The following is a 20,388-nucleotide window of genomic DNA, read 5'->3' on the forward strand; positions in this document are numbered from 1 at the left end:
CTTAGATGGGATTATTCATCAAAAATCATGTCTTTATACTCCCCCAACAAAATGGACTAGTTAAAAGGAAGCATAGAAATATTGTTAAGACTACTAGAACACTTCTTATATCAATAAATATTCCAAAAATGTTTTGGGCCAAAGTCGCTCTTACGGCGGTTTATTTGATAAATAGGATGCCTTCAAAAACCATTGAAAACATTTTTCTTATTAAAAAATTATTTAAAATATCTTTCAATTATAAAAGGTTGAGAGTCTTTGGTTGTAAATGCTTTGTCCTTACCGACAAAAATGACAAACTTTCCCCAAAAGCTATTCTTTGTGTTTTTCTAGGTTATGTCGAAAATCAAAAAGGGTATAGATGTTATGTAATTAAAATGAACAAATTATATGTTTCAAGAAATATTACTTGAAAACGAGAAGGGATTTGGTAAAGAGAAAATCCAAGAGCATTGTGACTATTCATTTCTTTTCGACTTTGTCAATGAGCATAAAAGATGTGATGTCATTCGTGATATACATGAGAGCATGATGCACATGGGAATGTGAATAAGGGTCTTGATAATATAGACCTATCTCATAATGAAATTCAAACATATACTCGACGTACCGAATACTATCCACCATGTGCTTTAGAAAGATATTCTTAAAATCAAGATATAGATTCCTCTAGTGTTAGAAGATCCATGAGAATTTCAAAGACTCCTAATAGATTCATATCATATGATTCTTTTGAACCTAAATATAGAGCTTGTCTAATGGCTATACACTCAAATGTAGAATCATCATCTTACCATGATGCTAAAAATCATCAAGAATGGATTAAAGCAATGAATGATGAATTAGAATCTTTAGAAAAGGCAAAAACTTAGAAAATTCAAACATTACCTAAAGGAAAGAAAACTATAGGATATAGATGGGTCTATAAGATAAAAACTAAAAGTGATGGGATATTAAAAAGATATAAAGCTAGATTAGTAGCCAAAGGATATAGCCAAGAATACGGAATAGACTAGACATTTGCTTCAATCGCTTGAATGACTATTGTTAGAACCCTTATTTTTATAGCATCAATTAAAAAACGGTCAATGTTTCAAATGGATGTAAAAAATGTCTTTTTGAATGGTAATCTCAACGAAGAAGTTTACATGGATCCCTAAAGAGATTTAAGTTTAGCACATGAAAAAATTCTTCGGTTACGAAAAGCATTGTATAGTCTAAAGCAAGCCCCCAAAGGCTTAGTATGATTGATTCAGTAGTGTGATGACAAAACTTGGCTTTAAATCTTGTTATATTGACACTGCATTATTTGGTAAGTCTTCTAATGCAGGAATGATGATATTACTTTCCTACATTCATGATATGACTATCACAGAAAGTGATAAGGAGTTAGTCATAGCAAAAATCTACTCAAAACTAACTTTGATATGACAGATCATAGTTTTTTACGGTATTTTCTTGAAATAAAAGTGGCTTACTCACCTCGTGGTTATTTATTATTGCAGACTAAGTATGCAATAGAGATCATCGAAGGGCCAGGACTCTCAGATGAAAAACGAGTTGATACTCCAGAGGTCATCAATGCAAAGATGAAAAAAGATTATGGAGAACCTCTGAAGGATCCAACTCCATGTAAACAAATGATTAGAGTTATGTCTTATCTCTCTATTACTCATTCTGATATTTCTCATGTTATTCATTTTGTTAGTCAATTTCAGCATGCTCCCACTACATCACATATGAGTGTTGTAATGAGAATTATTAGATATACAAAAAATTCTATTAATTATGGGTTATTTCTTTCATCATCTTCCTCATTAGAAGTTATTGCACATTATGATTCTGACTAGGGAGGGGATGTAAATGATAGACGCTCAACCACTGGTTCTTATATTTTTGTAGGTGATTCTCTAATTTCATGGTGATACAAGCAGCAGAAGGTGTTCCTCCTCTACTGAAGCAGAGTATCATGCTATGGCAACAACTGCGTATGAGTTAGTATGGTTTAAATAGTTATTAAAAGATTTGAGAATTCATATTACAAAACCCTTGAGATTATGTTATGACAACAAGAGTGCAGTATACATTGAAGGCAATCATACATTCCATGAAAGGACCAAACACATTGAAATGGATTGTCACTGCATTCGTGAGGAATTTCTGAGGAAGACCATCACGTTGCCTTATGTTCCATCTGAGTATCAACTGGCAGATTTCTTCACTAAAGCGCGTTTGTCACCTAGATTTCAGTTCTTACTTGGCAAACTCTCGGTTGTTATGCCATGAGTTTGAGGGGGTGTTAAGATGTGCTTCTAATATATATATATATATATATATATATATATATATATATATATATATATATATATATATATATATATATATTAGAAGCACATCTTTAACACCCCCCTCAAACTCATGTCTATACGTATGTAAACCGAAATACTCATCAGGGGTATTTCAGTCATTTTACCTTGTAATAGAAGTCAACCCATTAAGGGGCCAACTGTATAATTGTTATTTTTTTGTTTTTTGTATTTTTTTTTGGTACAATCGATTGGGACAGCTCCAACTAGTTGTTGAAGTTGTGTGACCATTGGGAGCATCCCTATAGCTAGTTGGGATGCTCCATATCTCTCTTGTTTGTTATAAATAAGGCTTTAAGCCCTTGTAAATTAGCATGCTTTCTTAAGCATTTGGGTAATACAAAAGCATTTATTTTATTCTTGACCCTTATGTGGGTGGTGTGAATTGATCAATTAGTGTTCTTTTTGGGTTGGTTGTTTTCTTATAAGGCCATAAGAGGCACTTGTTTGCTTTTGTTCGTATTTCACTACAGTATATTGGAGCTCTGACAACCTTGTTACGCATTATTGGACCTCTGGATTTGGGGTATTAGTTGACTTATTAGACTTATAGTAGAGGTTTTTCAGCCCAGTTGGATTTAGCCTTGTAATTATTTGACCCTTGGTTTGTTGGAGTTGTCAGCCTCTCAAGTGGGCTAAAGTTTATTGGCCAGTTGAGATTATCCATGAGATTATGGATTGTTACATGTGGAGCCCGCACCAGTTCGTACTATTGGTCCATCATAAGTAACAAGGAAATTTTATTGGCCCAAATAAGTTTTGAGATTTATCAATGCTTTGTATCTTCAGTGGGGAATATGAATTAGATCTAAAAGAGAATGCTAAAAGTTTATGAAATAACAAATTGTACAACTGTACTACACTCAGAAAACTGGTTTTATAGCTTTATTTGAATTTGCAAGTGTTTTAAGGTATATCGTTTTGTTTTTTGTAAATTACTTTTTAATTAAAACTTGCAAAATCTTCACAATATTAATTATTAAAGTTGTAAGTTGTAAATTGTAATTAGTTGCTTACTGAGATTTAGCTCATTAATCATTTAATAATATATTCCAAAGTGAACAGTTTATTGGAGGTAGCAATTTAGAGATGCTTACAAGATACATGAATGAGGACACATTGACAAGAAAGTCAGGCATCTTGACCTACAATTGAGTCATATCTGTCAGGTTTATCTTTTGAAAGACATTGTAATCATTTCAAAGTTGTATTTTGACTTGCATTGAAGATTTTAACTAAAGTTAAAGATTTTTCAATTTTCATATTTTTTATTTTTTTATTTTAACTCTATTAGGTTTATCATTTATGTGATTCATAAAGACTTGACAACAGAAACAAATAGCCTGATGGCCACATCATGAGGAATGACTATAGGTTTGTTTTTGAGCGTGATAGTTGTTTCATCAAAATAGGTACTAAATATATGAGCATCATTCAACTTCACATTTGTCGCTACTATTACTAGATTTCAAGCCTGTGGTTCATCAGTCATTCATTCAGTACATGGTTCAAATACTTCTGCAGAAAATAAGTGAGTATATTCATATATAATAAATTTGATTATCAAGTATCTGGGGTTCTATGTATTCCATCTGAACTTATGCCTTTATAGTTTGATCATCTTATCTTTCCTTTCTCATCCATGAGAAAAATGATCGAGAACAGGCTCCCTATTCATTCTCATTTAGATATTGTTTTTTACATGCATATGGAATCATTCAAGGAGAATCGTCATAATTCAGACTGATGTTTTGTAGCAAAAGTGCTGCTAATACATGAATCTTCCAGAAGGGAAGAGATCTGAGATCTATTTGCTGTTTACAATAGGTATCAATGATTACTTTTGATCCTATATTTTCTTCCTTCTATAGTAACTTGGACCACACCACTTTAGCTTCCAACAGTATCTTCACCTATCTATATACATGTGTGTGTGTGTGTGTTCATAAAGATGTTCATCTCCATGTGGAGCAGAGGCATTAACAACAAGTCACACAGCTCCACAAACACAAGCAAACCTGTGCACATGTGCTCTATATTTACCAGGTGTGTGGTGCTGATAATAGATGGTGACCACACAAGGGAAAAAATAAAGGATGAGAAAAGAATCAAGTTACTCCATTTCCAAAAAGCGGCCATAAAAAATTAGATGGGAGAGAGTATCTGCATGAGTGGTTTTTATCAAGAGCAATCAGTGAGACTCGAGAAGAGAAACTCAAAAGAGAGGAAGGATAAAAACTCATATTCCATTAAAACAGAATCAAAAAATACAACCCTTTAAAAGGGAAAGACTTCTTTGTTACACTACAAAACAAAATACAACTATATAAGATTGACAAAAATAGCCCTATAAATTAGAATATGTACACTTATGAGGGGTAGCACAAGAGTTATATGAAAACTATATTATATGTCAACACTCCCCCTCAAACTTGGGATGATGCTAACGGAATCATTCCAAGTTTGGAAAGAAATGTATTAAAACGGGAAGGAGAAAGACTTTTAGTGAACACATCTACAACTTGCTCTTTGGTTCCCACATGTAAAAGTGATATTATGCCATCCTCATAAGCACACCTGGTGAAATGACAATCAATTTCTATGTGCTTTGTCCTCTCATGAAATTCAGGATTATTGGCAATGTGGATTGCACTCATGTTGCCACAATAGAGAGGAGTCTTCCCATGAATGTCTACGCCAAGATCTTCTAGTAGCCATCTGATCCATATGAGCTCTGCTGTCACCAGCACCATGGCTCTATATTCAGCTTCGGCAATAGACAATGCTACTCTTTGTTGTTTCTTGATCTTCCATGAAATCAATGAGCTCCCAAGAAACACGCAAAATCCTGATGTAGATAATCTATTGTAACGCCCCAAAATTTCGACTTGTGATTTCGAAAACCTTATCAAAAAAAACCTTTCAAAGATTTAAAGTTTAATTTTTAAAAAAAAAAAACAGCGGAAGACATTTAGAAAGGAACACAAGTCAACAATCCTGGGTACGTTAGCTGAAAAACCATCATTCACATGTACAACATCTTAAAGGAATTTAAGAAATAAGGCAATCAATTAAAATCTGCAGTTTATTACAAAATGAGCCTTTTATTCCAAAGTTCAATAAATCTAAGAAACAACTCCAAAAAAAAAAGTCCCAGAGCCAAGCCGCCAGCAGAAAGAAAATGAATCTTGATCCACGTTGCACCACGCCATCGGCCGCCAGTGATGTCCTACTCCTCACCTGCCCATGAAATGGGTCAGTTTCATAACAAACTAGTAGGTGCACGAACAGATAAGTAGAATAAACATAAAACAGGACATTCATGAGATAAGCAGTTATGATATTTAAGCAATTAAAGCAGTTGTAGTCTATTCTAGCAAATGTAATAAGTGCAAAGAGAAGCAGTGTAAGTCTCAGTCATCTATATCTATTCCTGAATATATTCTTTAAGTTTTGATATTAACTGGCCTGTGGGTACGCACAGACGCGAAACGTAGAAACAGCCGAGACCGATCCGGGGGTTTATTATGTCAGGTGTTTTCATTAACCCGGATGGCTGACTGAGTCCGCTCCTAAGGGGACGGTCAGTGACCAAGAGAGTAAATCCCCAAAGGCATTCGTGGCCCATGGATGCATCCAACTTCTGCAGAAGTGCCTGGGAATTACCACCTAGGATAATTTATGGTAATCCTAATTCCCCTAACTCCGATGACTGGGGAAAACCGAGTCTTTTGCTCGTGGGGTGGTTGTTAACAACCTGTTCATCGGAGTCTTTGTACCATCCATCCTCTCCCTTGATGAACCGTGAAGATCGGATGGGTCCGACGGGGGTTTCTTAACCGCCGTCCCATCCTACATGCTCTGGTCCATTAGACCCACTCGAGCATCTTGCCTGTGAAGGCGAAATGGTCACCATTTTATGTGATCTCAGCATTTTGCTAATAGCATACATCGAGGTTGCCACAACCTCATCATCCCACCATCGTAACCCACATGGGACGTACTTGTCCAAAAGTACGATCGTACCTTCCTAGAGGTACAACTACGATGAGAGGGCAACATAATGGTTTATGATTCTTTTGTTTCCTACATGACATGTTTTGCTTTTCTGAGCAATTGGCTTGTGGAGACCGATATTATTAAATTCGGTAAAGTATAGATTTCACCCTTCAATACCCTCCATGATCTTACATAAAATTCATATTGTACCTGCCTTAAGGTTTGGTTATAATGGCAATTGCAGTGGTTTTGAATCTCTTCACAAAGTCTATCTCAAGTATGCAGTTTCAAAGGAATAAGCATGCATAATAGACAATTATGAGTTAAGCATTCGTACACGTAAACAGGCATGACAAGTAAACTACTTGATTCTTTTTAGAATGAGTCTACCTAGAGGATTTATATTATGAAATAAAAGAATCACAAAGAGTAAAACATGGATCAACAAATATTTCTTCAGAGTCGCAAATATGCAAAATAATTATTTTATCTCAGAAGTCTTATTTCATTTTGTTCATACACACTATTCGTGCGACTTTTCCCTACCTCGGGATGTCGTGCAGCTGCGTGCGTCTACGCGTGTAGATGATACGAGGCTCGGGCAGCGGAGCCAGAGCGAGGGGTACGATGCGAGGTCTGCAACACTGCTACGTTAATTATCATGCGGAGCAAAAGAAAGACAAACCTGCCTATAGGAAAAAAGAGGCAGCAGAGGTGTGCCCCTGCTGGCCGAAAACAGACAAGCGGCGGGGGAACAAGCCCCTGCCTAAACATAGCGTAGCGGCAGGGGGCCAACCCCTGCCGACAGCCACCAAGTGGCAGGGGCTGAGCCCCTGCCAACGGCACACAGTGGCAGGGGCTGAGCCCCTGCCGACAGCAATGGATGGCAGGGGGCCAGCCCCTGCCGGAAGCAATGGATGTCAGGGGGCCAGCCCCTGCCGGAAGCAATGGATGGCAGGGGGCCAGCCCCTGCCGGAAGCATAAGGATGGCAGGGGGCCAACCCCTGCCAGAAGCACATGGATGGCAGGGGGCCAGCCCCTGCCGAAAGCACAGGTCGGCAGGGGCCAACCCCTGCCGCCAGCACGAAGTGGCAGAGGCTGAGCCCCTGCCGACAACACAGGTCGGCAAGGGCCACCCCTGCCGACAGCACCAGACGGCAGGGGGCCCAGCCCCTGCCGAAAGCACAGGTCGGCAGGGGCCAACCCCTGGCGACAGCACGATGTGGCTGGGGCTGATCCCCTGCCGACAACACAGGTCGGCAAGGGGCCACCCCTGCCGACAGCACCAGACGGCAGGGGGCCAGCCCCTGCCGAAAGCCACGAGGTGGCAGCAAAAAGGGGGTGCCACAGGGGCCACCGGTCCCCTGCCGGCACTCCGGCGAATCGCAGAGGGAGACGGGGACGACAGGGGCCGCGTAGGCCACCTGTCGGGGCCCTGGCGACACAGAGAGGCGGTGGGAGGCCGCGGCAGTGGCTGTGAGCCACCTGCCGGCCTCCCAGCGAGGTGACAGGGAGGGGGTGAGGAGGAGAAGAGGGAGGAGAAGAGAAGAACGGCGTACCTGGGGGGGTTCCCGGCGTCGGCGGCGGGCGCAGCAGGGAAGGAGACCGGCGCGGGGGAGGAAGCTCGAGAGGGGAGGCGTGCCTCCCCTCGCCCCCCAGCACTCCTCATAAAGAGCTCGGGGGGGAAGATGAAAGGGGAAACCTCGGTGGGTTTCCCCAATCAACCCGAAAACGAAGGGAAAGAAGAGGGGGGGGGTGCGGCGCTTGGGACCCTGCGTCGGGTTACTTAAAACCCTAAAATAAAAAGGGGCCCGGGTCGGGTCCGGACCCGACCCGGCCCGGGTCCAAACCGATATTATTTTTTTTTTTTAAATGGGGTTTTACATCCTACCCCTCTTAAAAGAATTTCGTCCGCGAAATATCTATTACCTTGAAGAATCAAAATACAGGTCAGGATATTTTTCCCTAATATCGTTCTCAGGTTCCCAAGTACATTCGTCAATTCCATGATGTTGCCACCGAACCTTTACAAAGGAAATGGTATTTGATCTAAGCACTTGGTCACGACGGTCGACGATCTCCACTGGTCTTTCTTCGAATGTCAAGTCCCTTCGAATGTCCACATCATCATAATGAATGATATGCGATGGATCGTGAACATACTTCCTCAACATGGATACGTGAAAAACATTATGGATCTGAGCATACTGCGGAGGTAACGCCACGCGATAAGCTGCTTCTCCAATCCGCTCCAGGATTCCGAACGGTCCGACGTATCTAGGACTTAGCTTTCCCTTTTTCCCGAACCGAAATACGCTTTTCGTCGGAGATACCTTAACAAAAACCATCTCGCCAATATCGAAGACAAGCTCTCGTCGGCGTCTATCTGCATAGCTTTTCTGCCGACTCTGAGCGGTACGGAGTCGTTCTCGAATCATTTGCACTTGTTGAGTATAGTGTTGCAAGACTATAGGTGCCTCCAATTTTCGCTCGCCAACCTCGTCCCAGTAAACAGGTGATCGACATGGCCTCCCATACAAAGCTTCGTATGGGGCCATCCCGATGCTCGCATGATAGCTGTTGTTATACGCGAAATCCGCCAAACTGATGTGGGAATCCCACTCTCCCTTCCAGTCCATCATACAGGCTCGAAGCATGTCTTCCAAGGTTTGAATCGTACGCTCCGACTGCCCGTCCGTCTGAGGGTGAAACGCATTACTAAACTTTAACTTTGTGCCCAACGCCAACTGAAGTTGTACCCAAAACCTTGAAGTGAATCTAGGATCACGATCGGAGATAATCGAGACTGGAACACCGTGCAATCTCACAATCTCTCTAACATAGAGATCAGCGAGACTATCTAACGATTGGTTGAGACGGATAGGTAGAAAGTGAGCCGACTTGGTGAGTCTATCGACGATCACCCAAATCGCGTCATGCTTTCTCCGCGTCCTCGGAAGACCGACTATAAAGTCCATGGTAACATCTTCCCACTTCCATAGAGGGATCTCTATCTGCTGCATGACCCCACCGGGTCTCTGGTGCTTAATCTTGATTTGCTGACACGTTAAACACTTCGAGACATACTCAGTCACATCTCGCTTCATACCGTTCCACCAATAACTGTGTTGCAGGTCCTTGAACATCTTCGTGCTACCCGGGTGAATTGTGTACCTAGACTTGTGGGCTTCCGCAAGAACTTCATCTCGAAGAACCGGGTCATCAGGAACCCAAAGGCGCTCCCTCAACCATATACTTCCATCCTCCTTCAGACGAAAAGGTGTATCTGCCAATACCGCTTGAGCCTTCAACTTCTCGTAGCGCGCATCAGTCTTCTGCCCATTGATGATTCTCGCTAGTAGCTCAGGTTGAGCAACAAGGTGGGATAAACCGATTGAACCTTGAGTGATTGCGAAAGGTTCCCATGAGGCTAGGTTTTCGACCAACCTCCATCCAGCAAATAAAGCATTAATCGAAACTTCCGGTGCTTTGCGGCTGAGGGCGTCAGCCACGACGTTCGCCTTTCCTGGGTGGTAGGAGAGGGTGAAGTCGTAATCCTTGAGGAATTCAAGCCAACGCCGTTGTCTCATATTCAATTCCTTCTGTGAAAATAGGTACTTAAGGCTCTTATGATCGGTGAATGCTTCAAACTGCTCCCCATACAAGTAATGTCGCCATATCTTCAGTGCGAACACCACCGCAGCTAACTCTAAATCGTGAGTTGGGTAGTTCTTCTCGTGAATTTTAAGTTGCCGAGAAGCGTAAGCGATCACCTTCCCATTCTGCATCAGCACAGCCCCTAGGCCTGACCCAGAGGCATCGGTATAAATCACAAATCCGCCTTTACCAGAAGGTAAGGTCAAAATAGGAGCACTGGTAAGTCGCTCCTTCAATAATTGAAAACTCGCCTCGCACTTCTCGTCCCATAAAAATTTAGCCTCTTTCTTCAGTAACTTTGTCAGGGGTAACGCAATTTTAGAAAAATCCTGAATGAATCTTCTGTAGTAACCCGCTAGTCCAAGGAAACTCCTGATATCACGCGCGTTCTTTGGTTGCTGCCAACCAAGTACAGCCTCCACCTTTGCAGGGTCCACGGACACTCCTTCTTTAGAAATAACGTGTCCCAGAAACATGACTTCCTCGAGCCAGAATTCACATTTAGAGAACTTGGCATACAACTGTTCCTTTCGCAAGGTTTCTAACACAACGGTTAGGTGCTCTCGATGTTGCTCTCGACTTTCTGAGTACACCAAGATGTCGTCGATGAACACGATCACGAAGGTGTCCAAAAATGGCTTGAACACCCTATTCATCAAGTCCATGAAAGCTGCGGGGGCATTGGTCAGTCCGAACGGCATGACTGTGAACTCGTAATGTCCGTATCTCGTCCGAAAGGCCGTCTTAGGAATATCCTCATTCCTAATTCTGAGCTGATGATATCCAGACCTAAGATCGATTTTCGAGAAAACCTTGGCCTTCTGCAACTGATCGAACAAGTCTTCGATACGCGGCAATGGGTACTTGTTTTTTATTGTGGCCTGGTTGAGCATTCGATAGTCGATACACAACCGCAAGGTCCCGTCCTTCTTCTTCACGAAGAGCACAAGAGCTCCCCAAGGAGAAACGCTGGGGCGAATGAATCCCTGATCCAACAACTCCTGCAACTGCTTCTTCAGCTCCTCAAGCTCAGCTGGCGCCATCCTGTAGGGTGCTTTGGAGATTGGTGTTGTACCTGGTAGCAATTCAATATTGAATTCCACCTCACGAGACGGGGGAAGTCCCGACAGCTCTTTAGGAAAAACGTCGGGATAATCGCGAACAACATCCAGCTCACCGATGGGAATAGGCATTGGATCTGACTGGATAACACTAACCAAAAAGGCAGTGCATCCCTTCCGCAAAAAGTTCTGCGCCTTACGCGCCGAGATCCTCCGGCTTGCTCGAACAGGTCTGGGAATTCTGAATTCTACTCTCGAAGAGCCTGGAGGTGATAAAACGATCTTGCCATCACGGCAAAAGATCTTGGCATGATACTTGTGCAACCAATCCATGCCTAGGATAACGTCAAATTCAGTCATCTCCAGCAGGATAGCACAAGCAGGCAAGTGTCGCTCTGCCACAACTACGTCCAATTCAGGTATGAAAGTGGTGCAAACCGTGTTCTTCCCAACGGGGTTATACACGTCTAATGCATTATCAAGCGTTTTTACCGTTATATGCAATTGTTTTACGAATTTTTCTGAAACAAACGAATGTGTGGCACCACAATCAAAGAGTGCAAAAGCTGCTTGATCAGCAACAAGAATGGTACCTTGAACGAGATCTCCTTTGGTCAATTGATCGACCGAGGCTGCATAAACTCGACCCGGCTCTCTGCCACTGCTTGGTTGTGTTCGCTGTTGTTGCTGATGAGGTGGTCGAGGAGGCTGAGATACGTTGCCGGTTCGCTTGAGGTCATCTGCTGCTTTCTTCCGGCAGTCGCGTATGAAATGGCCCATCTTGCCACAGTACAGGCATCCGCCAGTGTCCCGCGGACAAGATTGTCCCACATGAGGCCTCTTGCACCTGGGCCGCCGGAAAATGTCTTCTTCTGCTCGCCACCTGACGCGGTTGACGTCTTGGCTTGCACACTTTTTGAACGCTCCCAATCCTCGTTCAGTAGGGTGGCTACTGCTACTGCCGCTGAAAAAGTCGCGGGCATGCTGGTGAGAACCCTATGCCTGAGTCCTTCCTTCAGTCCGCGAATAAACTTCCCGGCCCGCTCATGATCATCCTCGAATAGGTGAGGACAATAGCGCTCCAACCGTTGAAATTTGGCGATATATTCGTTCAAACTTAAGCTTCCTTGGCACAGCTCCAGAAATTCTACCTTCTTTTTTTCCCTCGCATGAGGAGGAAAATAGTTTCCGAGAAAAACCCTTCGGAAGGCCTCCCACGGAATCACCTCAGCACCCGGAAACTGCACCTCCCGCGTAGTGTCCCACCAGTCGCGAGCGTCGTCCTTCAAACGAAAGGACCCGAACATTGTCTTCTTATCATCAGGAACGGACAACACTTGGAACACCCGTTCCACCTCTTTAACCCAACTCTCCGCCAAGTCAGGATCAACCTTGCCCGAGAAAGTAGGAGGGTCCAGCTTCAGAAATTTTTCATATGTGGCGGTTGGTGCATTCCCAACAAGGGAACCTGAATCCTGATGGGGGCGACCCTGGTTACGAATCGCCTCAGCTAAGGAGTTGAGGGTATCCATCATGAATCCCCTCTGTTCACGCAACTCATCGGCCATGCTGTGGCTTGAGTTTCCCGCCATCCTTAAAAAGCAACCAAGATTAAAGTCAAAAACACTGAAGACGTACCAGTAGGCATAAGTATAGAAACAAAGGCAAGAACATAAATCTTTATTCCGAGAGTCAAATATTTAGAATCCAGCTGTGCTGGTACATAAGCAAAAGTTATATTCCGTAGTTATAAATGAGTTCACAGACTCCAACAAAACTGGGTGTGTGCTACCTCCCCTTAGGGACGACTAGAATACTTCCTAAGATATTCCCTTCTATTGCCTGTGCGCCTGAATCTGCGCTTAGGGGTGAAGGGAAGTGGCTCATCGTAGGAGGGCTCCTGCCCGTAAAGAGGCGTCGCCGGAGTATATTCCGGTGAGCCAAGACTATAATCTGAAGAATCCGTCGCAGGTGTATATGTGGGTGATACACCGCCCACTGGGTCTGCCGGAGGTGGCGGTTGCTCCCCGGCAGTCGAAATTGCGATCTTGTCGTCATGCTCAGCCTTGTGGAAGCAAGCATCCATAGTGTGGCCTGTTTCTCCGCAGAAACCACACTCCTCTGCTAACTCAGGGGGAACAAAATCTCCCGATGACTCCTGTGGTGTCTGATAGTGCACCTGAATGTGTGAAGGCGCGAAACCACCTTCTCGAGCATGCACTTCAGCCCACGCTGCTGCCAAGGGTATCTAGTAGGCGATCGGTAGTGCGAAGCCTTGCTCATCCGTAAAAATGGGTAGAGGAGGGCGGTTAGCCCAGTAACCAGCCCCGAACATCTCACGTCCGCCCCTCCCCCTTACGGAACGGCCACGTACACTACGCGTGCTCCTACCGCGAATACCATTAGAACCAGTAACTGGATCCATATATCCAACGGTACTACGAATAAACAAGAATATCATTTAGTCTAAACATGCTATGAAATATCAAAGATTTACTTACAGCGCGATGGGATGCTCAATAGTCAAGATTCACTTCTTTCTGATCTGGCTCTGATACCAAGTTGTAACGCCCTAAAATTTCGACTGGTGATTTCGAAAACCTTATCAAAAAAAAGCTTTCAAAGATTTAAAGTTTAATTTTTTTAAAAAAACAGCGGAAGACATTTAGAAAGAACACAAGTCAACAATCCTGGGTACGTTAGCTGAAAAACCATCATTCACATGTACAACATCTTAAAGGAATTTAAGAAATAAGGCAATCGATTAAAATCTGCAGTTTATTACAAAATGAGCCTTTTATTCCAAAGTTCAATAAATCTAAGAAACAACTCCAAAAAAAAAAGTCCCAGAGCCAAGCCGCCAGCAGAAAGAAAATGAATCTTGATCCACGTTGCACCACGCCATCGGCCGCCAGTGATGTCCTACTCCTCACCTGCCCATGAAATGGGTCAGTTTCATAACAAACTAGTAGGTGCACGAACAGATAAGTAGAATAAACATAAAACAGGACATTCATGAGATAAGCAGTTATGATATTTAAGCAATTAAAGCAGTTGTAGTCTATTCTAGCAAATGTAATAAGTGCAAAGAGAAGCAGTGTAAGTCTCAGTCATCTATATCTATTCCTGAATATATTCTTTAAGTTTTGATATTAACTGGCGTGTGGGTACGCACAGACGCGAAACGTAGAAACAGCCGAGACCGATCCGGGGGTTTATTATGTCAGGTGTTTTCATTAACCCGGATGGCTGACTGAGTCCGCTCCTAAGGGGACGGTCAGTGACCAAGAGAGTAAATCCCCAAAGGCATTCGTGGCCCATGGATGCATCCAACTTCTGCAGAAGTGCCTGGGAATTACCACCTAGGATAATTTATGGTAATCCCAATTCCCCTAACTCCGATGACTGGGGAAAACCGAGTCTTTTGCTCGTGGGGTGGTTGTTAACAACCTGTTCATCGGAGTCTTTGTACCATCCATCCTCTCCCTTGATGAACCGTGAAGATCGGATGGGTCCGACGGGGGTTTCTTAACCGTCGTCCCATCCTACATGCTCTGGTCCATTAGACCCACTCGAGCATCTTGCCTGTGAAGGCGAAATGGTCACCATTTTATGTGATCTCAGCATTTTGCTAATAGCATACATCGAGGTTGCCACAACCTCATCATCCCACCATCGTAACCCACATGGGACGTACTTGTCCAAAAGTACGATCGTACCTTCCTAGAGGTACAACTACGATGAGAGGGCAACATAATGGTTTATGATTCTTTTGTTTCCTACATGACATGTTTTGCTTTTCTGAGCAATTGGCTTGTGGAGACCGATATTATTAAATTCGGTAAAGTATAGATTTCACCCTTCAATACCCTCCATGATCTTACATAAAATTCATATTGTACCTGCCTTAAGGTTTGGTTATAATGGCAATTGCAATGGTTTTGAATCTCTTCACAAAGTCTATCTCAAGTATGCAGTTTCAAAGGAATAAGCATGCATAATAGACAATTATGAGTTAAGCACTCGTACACGTAAACAGGCATGACAAGTAAACTACTTGATTCTTTCTAGAATGAGTCTACCTAGAGGATTTATATTATGAAATAAAAGAATCACAAAGAGTAAAACATGGATCAACAAATATTTCTTCAGAGTCGCAAATATGCAAAATAATTATTCTATCTCAGAAGTCTTATTTCATTTTGTTCATACACACTATTCGTGCGACTTTTCCCTACCTCGGGATGTCGTGCAGCTGCGTGCGTCTACGCGTGTAGATGATACGAGGCTCGGGCCGCGGAGCCAGAGCGAGGGGTACGATGCGAGGTCTGCAACAGTGCTACGTTAATTATCATGCGGAGCAAAAGAAAGACAAACCTGCCTATAGGAAAAGAGAGGCAGCAGAGGTGTGCCCCTGCTGGCCGAAAACAGACAAGCGACGGGAGAACAAGCCCCTGCCTAAACATAGCGTAGCGGCAGGGGGCCAACCCCTGCCGACAGCCACCAAGTGGCAGGGGCTGAGCCCCTGCCAACGGCACACAGTGGCAGGGGCTGAGCCCCTGCCGACAGCAATGGATGGCAGGGGACCAGCCCCTGCCGAAAGCAATGGATGCCAGGGGGCCAGCCCCTGCCGAAAGCAATGGATGGCAGGGGGCCAGCCCCTGCCGGAAGCATAAGGATGGCAGGGGGCCAACCCCTGCCAGAAGCACATGGATGGCAGGGGGCCAGCCCCTGCCGAAAGCACAGGTCGGCAGGGGCCAACCCCTGCCGCCAGCACGAAGTGGCAGAGGCTGAGCCCCTGCCGACAACACAGGTCGGCAAGGGCCACCCCTGCCGACAGCACCAGACGGTAGGGGGCCCAGCCCCTGCCGAAAGCACAGGTCGGCAGGGGCCAACCCCTGCCGACAGCACGATGTGGCAGGGGCTAAGCCCCTGCCGACAACACAGGTCGGCAGGGGCCAACCCCTGCCGACAGCACGATGTGGCTGGGGCTGAACCCCTGCCGACAACACAGGTCGGCAAGGGGCCACCCCTGCCGACAGCACCAGACGGCAGGGGGCCAGCCCCTGCCGAAAGCCACGAGGTGGCAGCAAAAAGGGGGTGCCGCAGGGGCCACCGGTCCCCTGCCGGCACTCCGGCGAATCGCAGAGGGAGACGGGGACGACAGGGGCCGCGTAGGCCACCTGTCGGGGCCCTGGCGACACAGAGAGGCGGTGGGAGGCCGCGGCAGTGGCTGTGAGCCACCTGCCGGCCTCCCAGCGAGGTGACAGGGAGGGGGTGAGGAGGAGAAGAGGGAGGAGAAGAGAAGAACGGCGTACCTGGGGGGGTTCCCGACGTCGGCGGCGGGCGCAGCAGGGAAGGAGACCGGCGCGGGGGAGGAAGCTCGAGAGGGGAGGCGTGCCTCCCCTCGCCCCCCAGCACTCCTCATAAAGAGCTCGGGGGGGAAGATGAAAGGGGAAACCTCGGTGGGTTTCCCCAATCAACCCGAAAACGAAGGGAAAGAAGAGGGGGGGGTGCGGCGCTCGGGACCCTGCGTCGGGTTACTTAAAACCCTAAAATAAAAAGGGGCCCGGGTCGGGTCCGGACCCGACCCGGCCCGGGTCCAAACCGATATTATTTTTTTTTATTTTTTTATTTTTAAATGGGGTTTTACATCTATCTCTGGTGGATCCCCAAAAATCAGCATCACAATGTTGTAAGATCACATGAAGTAAATGAAGAGAAGAATATACCATACTATATTGTATCTCTAACATACCTAACTATCCTTAGAACTGCAGCCAGATGTACAAATCTTGGTGCACTAATAAGCTGACTAACAATGTGCACAACATATGAAATATCTAGTCTGGTGATTGTCTATATAAAGTAGGATCTTCCAATGTTTCTTTATCCAAAGCCCTTAGTTTTGCATTTGCTTCTATAGGAGAATCCACTCTTTTTGTGTCCTCAGCAAGTCTTGCATTAGTTACAAGTTCTGTGGCATACTTATGCTGGACCAAATAAATTTCACGTCTTGAGTAAGCAACTTAAGAAGTATTTCAGAATCCCCAAATCCTTCATTTCGAATATTTATTTTGGCAAACTTCTCTTTTGTCTCTGCAATCCTTTGAGCATCATCACCTACCAGCCATTTCTAAGATCGTACTTTCCAAGATTAAGGGAACCTTTTGAAAAGAAAGTGCATCTCTTATAAATTACAATGGCATTCTTAGTGAAGCCAAATTTATAGTGAGACGGTGGACTCTCCCATAGGACAATGACAAGGTGGAAGACAATTACTGTATCAGGTAAAATCAGAGACAAGCCTCAACAACTACTCTTTATACCTGCCTTCAATGCCATACCACTGGTAGCTCTCTCTTTTGAAGGCCCTCTTCACAGTAAAAAGTTATTGAAGTTCAACTAAACAATATTATTGCTGCCAATTTTTTAAACAATTTCTATCTAAATATCTTGCAGTTAACAGTACCTTTCCTTTCTACTTACACCAAGATAAAAATAAATGTCAAAAAAGTATATACCAAAAATGGAAACAATGGCTTACTCAGCTTACTGACATGTTGGTTTTTGCATGATGTCTATCATGTTTGAAGCGCCATGGTTCATAAGGATATATGAGGGGCAAAAAAGCCAAAGTTCCAACAACATCCTCCACTATTTTGTTCTTCGAAAATGACTTATGTGCACAATCATGGCCTATAACAAAAAACTTCAAAAAGAAAAGAGTCCAGATAACTATGATGAGAACTTTTAACAAATACCTAAAAAGTTAGTGTTTCTAAGAAAAGAGAAAATGCTTACTCCAGTTACTGCAGTGCCAGTCCATGCCCAGGCTAGAGGAAGCAAGTACCACGGGGATTTTGCAATCATAAAAATCCCCAGTGCATAGGAAGTAACTGATATCAGAACTGATTTCCAAGCCTTATATTCATTGATTTCAAATACCTAACATGAAAGTTGGCAAGCAAGTGAACACCAAACAAAAGAAAGGACCAAGTAAGACCAAAACAGACATCTTCCTAACCTCCTTCGGAAGCGTATCAAGGACATCCTTCAATGTGATATCTTCTGAAAGTGGTTCTCCAATATGTGTGAAACCATATCTTTCTGACATCTTGTTTTTATCCTCCACGCTGTCTAAAGAGGATGGTGAAACTGGAAGTGCGACTGATACTCTAACATCATTCCTCTTCAAGGTTCTGGAAGCTCGATTGACCCTGATATGTTTGTCCAGTGGGCTCCCCCATTTCAGGTTATGAATTCCTGGATATAATAGAATCCATCAGAATAAGAAAAAAAAAAGATGATTACAAATAAGCAGCCAAAAGAAATGTGGCAATCTTGGTAAATAATCAATTAATTATTTCTAACTTAATTAAAAACAACCTAACCTGATGTGCAAGAAAAAGAAAAGCCTCTAAAGTATCAAATCAAATCAGGAAAAAAAAACTCAGAATTGTAAGCTTTAAGAATGATTTGTTCGCAACTATCATAGCTTTCGAATAAAAACACTACAAAAAAAAGAAGCCATTGGGCATAGAGAAGAAGAGAATTACCATACAACTTGGATATGAAACAGGCAGAATATTTGAAGCAAACCAAAGAACTATTTCCATGCAATAGAGAATTACTTGGTGGTGCAAATATCACACACTGTATGCAATCCAGTTTTTATTTAGATATTGGTGTTACATGGAGAAATGTATCGAGCAACTTCGAAGTAAACGATTCAACCTCCCACTGCCATTTCCATACTCATTCTTAAACAATTGCATCTATACTGAAAAGGCAACCAGATTGATCAGGTCATTGAAAATTTACTGCTAAGTTGATAGTATGTCAAAAAGGCCCATCTGTCAAAGTAGGTGCTAGAGATCCAATCGCGAAGGTCTCTAATGCTACCATCCTTCCATACAAGTATAAAACAAGCCCTTCAGGCAGTTCCTAGTCACTACAGTGGGCGATACGCGCGTATTGGAAAGCCAATCTGCATCATTGGATGTCTCGTTGGATCGCAATCTCCATCGGTTGTAACTATTTTCATAATTAATAGTATGGAGGAGTGCTTGGTCCCCCATAATGATCAAAACCAAAAAATAATAGGAAAAAAAACAGAAGAAAAAGAGAACGGCATGTAGACACTGAACAAAGATTTCCATTGAGAGAGTGAGAGAGAGTAATTGCTAATTAAAAACATATAGGCCTGCAAAAAGGAAAAGGAAAACCAACAATAGAATTGAGAAAGGGAATGGATGGTGGAAGAAGGGAAAAGAAACAATCGACCTCTCCCTATGGACAACCCATAGTTGCTAGAAACCGCCACAAGCATTACAGGCACCACTAAAGAGAGAGAGGGGGGGGGGGGGGGGGGGGGGCGTAATGGGTTATTGTTGTTGAAAGGGGAAACGAGAAAAACGATTTTCTTCTTCTTACCAGTTAACCTCGGTAGAGCGGACCGTTTGCGGTGAGCTGCCTGAGCACCCGAGTACTGCATCACCACAACAAGCAAAATAAACAACAGTAATAATAATAATAATACTCTCTCTCAAAGATACAGAATGAGCGGGAAACAGGTGTGTGTAAGAGATGATTAAAGAATGTAGCAATTACCACGTAGCGGAATCCACAGTCTAAGAGTCTGCAAGCCATTTTTGAGAGAGAGAGGTCCTCCCACCCAACAGTTAGCCTCAGTGACACCAGGTGGGAATTGGGAAGAGGACCTCCTCCCTTAACCCCTCCTCTTATGAGCTCCCCACCCCACCCCACCGCACCCCCTTTGCTGCAGTCAGTGCCAAGAGAGGAGATTCCTCTCGCTCTTTTATCTGTGTGTGTCCGTGTAGGTCTCTCTCTCTAGTTTGGGGTTGGCGGGTCCGCCATCCTTCCCTGGCCGGTGGGCGGCCAATCAAGATAACGTGCGTTCTCATTTGTCTTTCCCCTGGTCCATCTCAGCGATAAAAACTAAAACCACGTGAGTCCAAGCCCCCGTTGGGATCCCCACATTATCGTGAGGAGAGCCTTTTTTTTGTTTTTTCCATTTTTCTTCAGTCTTTTTATGATATGTGGAAAAGTCAAAGAATAGGTCTTATTTGAAAATTAGGAATAAAAGTAGGTAAGACTTCGACCATATTTTTTGGTATGGGATTGGGTATGGAAGTCTAATAAAGTCTACTATAAGAAAAATCATACTAAAACCTAATAAAAATTACATGAATCAAACCTGAACTGGAATGCCAAAAATCCAGGACTTGTAACTTTTTATGAAAAAATTGAAAGCTTCGTAATCATTCATTTATCAGAGTTTT

At 43.7% G+C, this 20,388-nt stretch overlaps 1 protein-coding gene across 2 annotated transcripts in view; it reads right to left on the reverse strand.

Annotated features, from left to right (window-relative positions):
* LOC149835460 (omega-6 fatty acid desaturase, chloroplastic-like) overlaps nt 1–20,022 on the reverse strand; it is a 55,072-nt gene extending 35,050 nt beyond the window's left edge. Inside the window, exons 1-6 of one of the 2 annotated variants that reach the window (XM_090008532.1) lie at nt 19,697–20,009; nt 19,520–19,574; nt 18,111–18,349; nt 17,888–18,031; nt 17,644–17,795; nt 11,605–12,676 (exon numbers count right to left, since the gene is read on the reverse strand). In XM_090008532.1, the coding sequence (XP_089864658.1) occupies nt 11,698–12,676; nt 17,644–17,795; nt 17,888–18,031; nt 18,111–18,349; nt 19,520–19,574; nt 19,697–19,735 (1,608 nt within the window). In that variant the 5' untranslated portion in view covers nt 19,736–20,009 and the 3' untranslated portion in view covers nt 11,605–11,697. Of the gene's footprint in view, nt 1–11,604; nt 12,677–17,643; nt 17,796–17,887; nt 18,032–18,110; nt 18,350–19,519; nt 19,575–19,696 lie in introns of those variants that run through there. The other variant, XM_090008533.1, reaches the window with a different exon arrangement.
* Between the last annotated feature and the right edge of the window lie 366 nt (nt 20,023–20,388).

The sequence above is a fragment of the Nuphar pumila genome, chromosome 6 (genome assembly GCF_984573655.1).
Source record: "Nuphar pumila chromosome 6, dmNupPumi1.hap1.1, whole genome shotgun sequence".
Taxonomy (NCBI): domain Eukaryota; kingdom Viridiplantae; phylum Streptophyta; class Magnoliopsida; order Nymphaeales; family Nymphaeaceae; genus Nuphar; species Nuphar pumila.